An 8,842-nucleotide genomic window follows, 5' to 3' on the forward strand; every position below is an offset into this window, starting at 1 on the left:
GACCCTCACCACCCCCGCTCCCTGGGTCCCTGGCCTCCCCTGCCACGGCCCCCCATGCGGCATCCTTCCTGCTCTGCCCGGGCGCTTCACGCCTTAAAGCCACACATCCCTCCTGGACAGCTCTGCCCAGTCTCCCCAAACTGGATCAGCGCAATTTAGCCCCCCATATTTCCCATCCCCTCATTCAACCCCCAACTGTACCCAGCTGTGGAATCTGCTGCCCTTAGAGCCTTGGCCGCCCCCCAACTCAAGCCGCATCAGCCTCCCCAGCCCCAGGCTTTGTTCCCTTTGTGGGCAACCCTGCTGCCCCAGCCCGCCTCTGCTCGGCACCCCCGTCAACCCAGGCGGCCTTCATCCTGCCTGGTGGCCGTGCCCATCCCTCATGCCCCGAGGAGTGCTGCCCCTGCCCGCGGCCCAGGGACCAGGAACAGGACCAGCCTCTCACCTGGCCATCACACGCAGCCGTCCCGGGGCAGGGCTGGGATGGCAACCTCAGCTCTCTGCCACTCAGGTCCCAGGGTGCTGGGCACTGAGCCTGTGGTGTCCCTTCTGCCCAGGAGCAGGCCCCCGATGTCACGGCCTGCCATGAGCAAACACTACAAGGTCCACTCCACCAAGAGTGGCCAGAGCCCCACTGAGCGCTACTTCTTGGATCCAGAGGTGGGTCACCAAAAAGGTAAGGATTCAGTTGGGGGTGTGGGGGGACTGGCCCTGAGTGGAAGGTCAAGCGGAAGGAGAACTCAGGCCCCAGGGGGAGCGCCGCTGGCACCCCGGAGAGGCTCTTTGCTGTGTGTTGGAGACGACGGGGTGCGCTGTGGGGCCCAGGCTGCTCTCCCGCTCCTGGGCTCAAGCGATCCTCCTGCCTCAGCCTCCCCAGGAGCTGGGACTACAGGCTTGACCTTGAGCCTGGGTCTGTAGAGGCTTCAGTTTCGTGGGGCCTGGGGGGTAAGGCAGGGGTGAGGGGGCCAAGGGTGGGAACCTACGCTAGGAGCAGGGGAGACCCTCCTTATATCTCCAGGCTCCAAGGGACAGAGCCAATCTGGGGGCTAGCTGTGGGGAGAAGTCGGGAGGGGGAACCCCAATCTATTGTTCTGCATGGTGGGGACTCAGCATCCAGTGGTGACTGCAGGTGCTCCTGCCAGGGTGGGAGGGGACTGTTACCTCCCATCAGAGCTGCTTCAGCCTCCCTGGCCAGCACTGCCGGAGCCTGGAACACGGCCCAGCCCCCCTTCCTGGCCCTAGTCTAGCCCCTCTCAGTGGCCACCACCAGGCACTCTGGCCTCTCCTGGACCTGCCAGGCCACCCCCAATGGGGTCCCCCCAGCACTCCCAGTGAGCCCTGCCTGGAGGACTCCTTAAGGCCCAGGATTTATGGCAGCAGGAATCCGGGTGCCAGGATGCACAAGCATCCTGTCGTCACCCCGCCAGCCCTGACCCCCATGCCCCAGCCTCCTAGCTGTCCCCCCACACCCCCTCCTCGAGGTCTCTGGTCTGGGGCCCCTGGCGCTCCCCCCAGGGCTTCCCCTCAAGACCGACCCCATCCGAGCTGGCACCTGGGTCAGGGAGTCACCCCGGGTCAGGGAGTCGGGCGCACCACCCCACTTCCTTCCTTCTAGGATGCTGTCAGCAGTGGTGCCAGGACCCAGCGGCCCCTCGAGCCCATGGGCCCGGTTGGCCGTGCCCCCAGTCACACTGGCAGCAGGCCTACCACATCCACCGAGGGGGTGGCAGTGGCCGGCGCCAGGGCCCCCAGCCCCGCCTCCTGCAGCAGCGGCAGCCCCAGCCCCCGCCTCCCGGCCCCCTGCGCCAGCGCCTTTGCCCCGTTCACGGGGCGCAGAAGGGGCTGCCTCCAACCGCCGCTGCCCGCTTGAGACCAGCCGGCGCCCCGCAGCCGCCCCCTGCGCCCTCCGCAGCACCCGCCACAGCCCGCGCCTCGGCCAGCAGCGGCCCAGCCCTGCCCTCCGCAGCCCGCGCCCTCCTGGAGCCCAGCGAGCCCACCGAGACCCGGCCCCTGCCGGCGCCCGCCGCCTGTGGCTCCTTCACCTACGGCTCCGGTGCTCAGCCAGGCCTCCGGCCCCTCCCGTCCCTGCCTCCCTTCTTGCCTGGGCCTCCTGCTCCCTGGCTAGCTCTGGCTGTCCTCCTCCCGCACTCTGGCCCTGGCAGAAGGGGCGTCATCTCTGCCCCCGGCCGCAGGTGGCTGCCTCTGCCTGGCCTGTCCGGTGCGCGGTGTCGGTCCTGGTGGGCAGCAAGGCCTCTCTCCCTCTCTCTCTGCTGACCCCTGGCTCTGCTTTCTCTGCCTGGCGCCCTCTCTGCTGGCCCAGGAGGCCACGGGGGACATGGGGCAGGGGGTAACAGTGACATGGGCAGCTTGTTGGCCAGCTCTGGAGGGGGTCGTGTGGAGCTGCAGCAAGAGGTAGGGAGTGAGGGGGCGGAGCGAGCAGGGAGAGGTGGGCGGGACCCAGCTGGTCCCCGCCAGGTATGGAGCGGCTGCAGGCAGCGCAGGGAGCGGGCGAGAGGTGTCTTCATGGAGCCCGTTCTACTGGGGGAGGAGGGAGGCACAGGAAACAAACGAGAAAGCCCAAAAGCCTGTCACTGGTGACACCACATGAAAGAGAAACAAAGCAGGGAGAGGAGGGGCAATGGGTCTGCAGAGGACACAGGCCACCGAGGCTGGGCCTCATTAAGGAGGCATCTGAGCAGAACTGGTGCAGCAGGGTCGACCAAGGCCAAGGCCCTGGGGTACCTGTTCCAGGGACAGAAGGAGACCAGTGCTTCACTCTGCTTTCCCCAGTGAGGCAGGAGCCACAGGCAGCTTTGGAGGGACAGGAGCTGACTCAGGACCCATCAGGACAATGGGCTGCATGGGAGGGTGGCAGGTGCCTCGGGGCTGCAAGAGTGGGCAGGAGGTGCTGGTGGCCTGGCAGCAGAGGTGGGGACACAGTCACTCTGGTTCAATAGAAGATGAACAAGAACTCAAGTCTAGTTTGGGCCCAACCTTGTCACTGGAGCCTTGGGGCCAGGATGCCCATTTCACACACAGGAAAATAGAGGCTGAGTGAGGTGAGGTCACCCATTGATTAGGGAGAACTGGACCAGGTGTGCCCTGGCCACCGCCACCTCAGCCAACCTTGTTCTGAGGCTTCCTCCTGCCCTCCTGGCTCTGCCACTAGGCAAGGCCCATCTCCTGCAGCCCACCAGGTGGCTCAGGAAGTGGGTGGGACACTGCCCACCCGAGCCCCATGTTGGTGCTCCAATTCCAGGTCCAAGAAGTAAGGCTTGAGGGGTTGGGCAGGGTTGTTGTGGTGCTTGGTGGCCAGGATTCTGTGTCCTAAATGACCATTCCAGACAGTGGCATTGGCCTAAAACCTGGCAGGGACCAAGGACCTGGCCAGACCCTTTGGCTTCCACACTCCCTGGCAATTCTCTGAGGAGCGGGGGCTAAGCCTCTCAGGGGCCCCACTTCCACGGTCCTGCTGAGAACGAGGAGCCAGGACCAGAACCCTGCTCGGGCACCTCTTTCCCAAGCCTGATCAGGCGGGATTAGGTGACTTGGACTTGTGGGCATAGGGTCCTGGAGAGAGGAGAGATCAGGGTAAAGGGCAGGCAGGAAGCGGAGAGGAACCTGTAGTCCCCTGGACCCACCCACCCTGGTGCCAGGCTAACAGTGGGCAGAAGCCAACCTGCATCAGGGACTTTGGAGGCTGGAAAGCCTTGTCTTAGCCTCCAAGGACCTCATGTCCTGTGAAAGATCCATGGAATCCTCCAAAGGCAGCCATGAGCTGGGTCCAGCAAGCCTGATAACAGAAGCTTAGGACAGCCAGACTCCCACAAGCCTCTGGTCTGGGGCTGAGAGAGTCCAGCTTCTCAGCCTCAGCCTGATGGGTCCAGGGTCAGATCCTCCAAACAGCACATCTGTCACTGGAGGTGGAGGCTGCCAGTGACCCCAGAGACCTCCATTGTAGCAGCTGACTTGGATCACCTGGGGATCAGGGAGGGGCTGCTCATGCAGGGAGGGGCCAAGGGTGAGGCTTCAAAGGACAGGTGGGAGGTGGGAGGGTGGTGCCAGGTCAGCCTCATTGACTCAGTTTCCCCACCTGACCCCCCAGACATCCTGACAGAGGATGACGTCTACTGCAGCTGCCTGGCCAAGACTCTCTGCCACGTGCCCGTCCCCGTGACTGTGGGTTTCTACGCCCCCTTTGGCTGCCGGCTGCACATGATGCTGGACAAGATCACCAGTAAGGACCTGGGCCGGGGGTGGGGCGGGAGTTAAGAAGCAGAGCCTCTGGCCTCTGCCTAGTTCGAGGCTGCCCCAATGTCCAGTCACCTGTGAGATCAGCCTGCCCCGGGTGGCCACCCATAACTCAGCAGTGATCGTTCCCATGCCCACAGCCTCTGCCCTGGTCCCTGCCTACTGTCCTTCCTGGCTTCCCCTCCTGCCCAACAAATCCACTCCTAAAATACAAACTGGTCCCCCCTGCCCTGGAGCCTCCCTTGCTCCCCAGCACCCTAGAGAGAAAACCTGGCTCCTCACTGAAGTGGCAGCTTCCCGCCAGCTCTGCTGGTCCCTGTGCCCTGGTGCTCACTCCCAGGCACCCAGCATTGAGGCACAGTGGAAAGCTGGCCAGCTGCTAGAGCCTGCTGGAGCTGACCCCAGTCGGTGTGGCCAGAGGCCTCGGGCAGCTCCACCGTGTGCCCAGTGGCAGTTCTAGTGCTGATTATCCAGCCCTGCCCCTGCGCGGTCACAGGAGCACAGCAGGGGCCTGGAGTTCCCACCCTGGGCCAGGTGAGGTGGGAGGTGCTCGCTCCCTGCCTGGGACAGAACCTGCCCTGGACTCATCTGCTCTTCAGGTTTCCCAGCACCATCTTGTGCCCAGGGGACACAGTGGTGACCAAGATAACCAGGGCCTTGCCCTCACAGTCCAGCAGGGGACAGAGATGACCCTGACCCAGCCTGGGGTCAGGAGCTCCCTGGGGGAGCCAGGGCTGAGGCCCCTTGGAGGAGGAACAGGACAGTGAAAGGAGACACACACCGTCCCTACTGCTTCCCATTCTCTTCCCCAGGGCGTCAGTCAGTCGTTCCTTCCGTCCCTGGACAGCCCTTTTAGAGCCTTTTCAGGACCCCCAGAATGGCCACCCACCTCTTGCCGGGTCCTGGCCCTCCTCACTTCCTCCCATCCACTCTCCTGAAGGCTTTGCTTCTGCCCTTGGCCGCCTTTAGTGCAAGCCCGGTCCAGGCCTCTCCATGACTCTCAGTTCTTCAGTCCAAGTCCGGCCCCCGGGTCCCCGGGTCCCCGGTGCAGCCCCCTCCCCAGCCTGCCCCGCCCCCGTCGCCGCTCTGCCACTTACTGGCGTCCCGCTCCGCAGTGCTGATGCAGCAGGAGGCGGCGCAGCGCGAGGCCGAGGAGCTGCAGCGCGTGCAGTGGCGGCCGCGGCCGGTGCGCGGCTGGGGCTTCCCGCGGCTGCTGTGGTACCTGGTGTTCCTGCAGCCCATCATCACCGAGCTGCACCTGCGGCGCAAGAACGTGCAGTTCCTCTTCATCCGCTTCAGCGCCTGGCAGTACGCCGGCACGGACAAGCTGTGGGCCGGCCTGGTGACCACGCTGTGCGAGGGCATCCGCCACCACTATGGCGCGCTGCCCTTCAGCGTGTACTCGGTGCTGGGCAACAAGCCGGCCACGACGTCGGGCTGCTGCCACCGCGAGTGGCACTGCCGGCGCCGCGTGTTCCTGGCGCTGCTGGCGCTGCTGGCGGCGCTCTGCCTGGGCGTGGGCCTGCTCTACCTGTCCCTGGGCGGCCACGCGCTGGGCCACGGCAGCGCGAGCGGCAGCGTGCTCAAAGTGTTCGGCGGCGCGGCCACCACGCTGTCGGGCTCGGGGCTGCTCATGGCCGTGTACTCGGTGGGCAAGCACATGTTCGTGAGCCAACGCAAGAAGATCGAGCGGCTGGTGTCGCGGGAGAAGTTCGGCAGCCAGCTGGGCTTCATGTGCGAGGTGAAGAAGGAGGTGGAGCTGCTCACCGACTTCCTGTGCTTCCTGGAGATCTACCAGCGGCGCCGGCTGCGCGTCGTGCTCGAGGTCACCGGGCTGGACACGTGCTACCCAGAGCGCGTGGTGGGCGTGCTCAACGCCATCAACACGCTGCTGTCTGACAGCCACGCGCCCTTCATCTTTATCCTGGTCGTGGACCCCAGCATCCTGGCCGCGTGCCTCGAGAGCGCGGGCAACATGAAGGGCACGGCCGACAACGGCTACCTCTTCCTCAACCGCACAGTCACGCTGCCCTTCTCGGTGCCCATCATGGGCCGCCGCACCAAGCTGCAGTTCCTGCACGATGCGGTGCAGAGCCGCGACGACCTGCTCTACCGCGAGATCACGCGCAAGCTGCGGCCGCCCGCCGGCGAGGGCAGCGAGGGCGTGCAGCTTCTGGCCGTGGAGACGCAGGTGGGCGCCGAGCGCGAGCAGGGCCGCATCGACGCCGAGGCGGCGCGCCGCATCCAGGAGGCGCTCTTCTGCCTGCACGACGAGCGCGACTGCCTGTACGAATACGTGCCCGACAACGTGGTGTCCATGCGGCGCATCGTCAACACTGTGCCCATCACCGTGCGGCTGCTGCAGCAGCAGCAGCAGCAGGCGGAGTGCGGGGGCCCCACGCCGCGCCAGGCCGTGGCGTGGGTGGTGCTCGCCAACCAGTGGCCCTGCCGCCTCAGCTGGGTGCTGCAGTGCCTGGAGGACCGGCAGCAGGTCGGGGGAGCGCCCGAGGGTCGCGCGCGCCTCTGGGACGTGTTTTGCGACAACAGCCGTGAGCTGCACACCATGACCAAGGCGTTGCAGAACGTGCTCGACCTGGACGGCGACCCCGAGCTCTTTCAGCGCTTCCTGGGCGCCGACTTCCCCTTCACGGTGGCCGAGGCGCAGTGCCTGCTGCGCTGCACCGTCAACCTGGACCACTCCATCCGCCGCCGCATGGGCCTCATCCGGGCCGTCAGCGCACTCAAGCCACCCACCCCGCCCAAGTCCCCTGCTGGGGATGCCCCCCACGCCATCAGCGCCTCGGGGTCGTCTCCAGCAGGCCGGAATTCAGGGAACGCCAGTGAAGCTCACCAACCCCGGGAAAGAGCCCACGGGGGCAAGCCAAGGCCGGTGGCCTGACTGCCCTCCACTCCAGGGGGATCTAGTCCCCGTGGACCATGAATGATTCACTCCAGGGGCCGCAGAAGGCAGCAGCTCCTCCCTCAGCCCTGATGAGGGCCTGTGGGGAAGGTCGGGGCCCAAGAGGCCTCAGTGGCCACATCCCCCAAGAGTCTCTGGGAGCCAGAGTGGGTAGTGGGCAGTAGCCTCCAGGAGGGGCGGTATGCCAGTGTGCGTCTGAGGGCGCACAGAGGACCAGTGAAAAACGCAGGGTTCAAGTGCAATAAATGAAGATATAGAGAGCCTGGGTTGAGCTTCACATCCTGGACTTCTTTGCTCAGCAAGCACTGGGGGCCAGGCCTGCCCTGCCCTGCCCTGCCCAGCCCATTTCCTCCTCTGAGCTATCCTGGCAACAGAAGGTGGCATCCCAAGTGGCAGGAGGGCTTGCGGGGGCGGTGGGTGAGGCGGCAGAGGTGGGGGAAATGAAGGACAGACATGCCGGTTGACTCAAGCAATGCAGGGCACCCAGGCCTCGGGGGATCCCAGGTCCCTGTCCCCATGCCCTAGCCTGCCCTCTGTGGGCAGGGCAGGAGCTGGCATTTCCGAGGGTGGTGCCCCTAATGACCTCAGCAGGCTGCTCCACCCCCAGCATAATGGGCTAATTGGACTCAGGCAGCTGAGTGGGCTACAGAACTGCCCCAGCTGAGTATCTGTCCAGGAGGTGCCTGTTGTATGGGTCACTCCAGGACCACCACCAGCTGGTCATTGACACAGAAGCCATCTTGTCAGCCCCTTGGATGAGAACAAGGAAACCAGGATCAGTGACATTTGGTGTATCTGGAGTGTGAGCTAGACTGCCATTGCCACCAACCGCCCCTTCCAGCAGTGGGACAGAGACCTAGACAGTGGTGTCCTTCTCTGGGCAGTTCCCAGTTCCTCATGCATCAAATATTCAGCCACACACGAAGGCCAGTGGGGGGCCTGGCCCAGTTAGGGAGAGGGGCAAAGGGGACTGGCACTGAATAAGCTAGGGATCTGAGGCTGAGGGCGTGGCTTTATGCCAAAACCCTGCCTGAGGGCTGAGGATAGTTCCCCAGGAAGGGCTCGGTGAAGGTGCCTATCCTCTGGCCACCAGGCCTGGGTTGCGGGGAGGGTGCTGGCCTCACACGCCTTGGCTCCCTCTCCTAACCACAGCCACTGCCCCAGGGGTGGGCGCGGGTCAGAGCCCCATGACCCCCAGAGACGTGGTCTCAGCCCAGGTGTGGCTAAACTGGAGTGAGGACAGTAGGGGAGAGCCTGTCGAAGGACAAAATCACCTGGGAAGACAGGACCTCATGACCCCCTCCGGTTGTCCTTCCCATCTCGTTTCCCACGGCTGAGCATGAGGCTGTAGGAGGTGGGTCCCAGGCTGGGGGGCTGTGAGAACCAGGACCCAGCCCGTCAGAAGCTGTAGTCAGGATCATGGGCACCCAGCAGTTGCCAGACTGTTCATTTATCTTAAGACCTTGGCCAGGAGTGCCACAACAGGATGTCAGAGTGGCGTGTGGTGGTGATGGCTCTGCCACCAAGATTCACACTGCCCTCTAGTGTGTGGAACTTTCGTGGGCACTGGCACCAGGCAAGGCCAAGGGGCTGTCACCACAGTAAGGGTGCACAAGCGACGCAAGTGCCTGTCCTGCCGCAGCAGAGTGAAGTGGGTAAGCCATCTGCCCC

At 64.7% G+C, this 8,842-nt stretch overlaps 1 protein-coding gene across 1 annotated transcript; it reads left to right on the top strand.

The window, feature by feature from the left end:
- Positions 1-585: 585 nt before the first annotated feature.
- Nkpd1 (NTPase KAP family P-loop domain containing 1) lies at positions 586-7,431 on the top strand. Its single transcript, XM_027945756.3, has 4 exons — positions 586-676; positions 1,616-2,053; positions 4,106-4,237; positions 5,367-7,431. Exons 1-4 carry the CDS (start codon positions 586-588, stop codon positions 7,148-7,150), a joined length of 2,445 nt encoding a protein of 814 aa, XP_027801557.1. The 3' UTR covers positions 7,151-7,431.
- The last annotated feature ends 1,411 nt before the right edge of the window (positions 7,432-8,842 follow it).

Source organism: Marmota flaviventris, chromosome 18, assembly GCF_047511675.1.
Source record: "Marmota flaviventris isolate mMarFla1 chromosome 18, mMarFla1.hap1, whole genome shotgun sequence".
Lineage (NCBI taxonomy): Eukaryota > Metazoa > Chordata > Mammalia > Rodentia > Sciuridae > Marmota > Marmota flaviventris.

Excerpts from the sequence above, each read along its gene's own strand:
- Nkpd1 (XM_027945756.3), top strand. The coding sequence starts at position 586 with ATGAGCAAACACTACAAGGTCCACTCCACCAAGAGTGGCCAGAGCCCC. Across the intron at positions 677-1,615 it reads AGAGGTGGGTCACCAAAAAG|GATGCTGTCAGCAGTGGTGC; the intron begins GTAAGGATTCAG and ends CCTTCCTTCTAG. Across the intron at positions 2,054-4,105 it reads CTCCTTCACCTACGGCTCCG|ACATCCTGACAGAGGATGAC; the intron begins GTGCTCAGCCAG and ends CTGACCCCCCAG.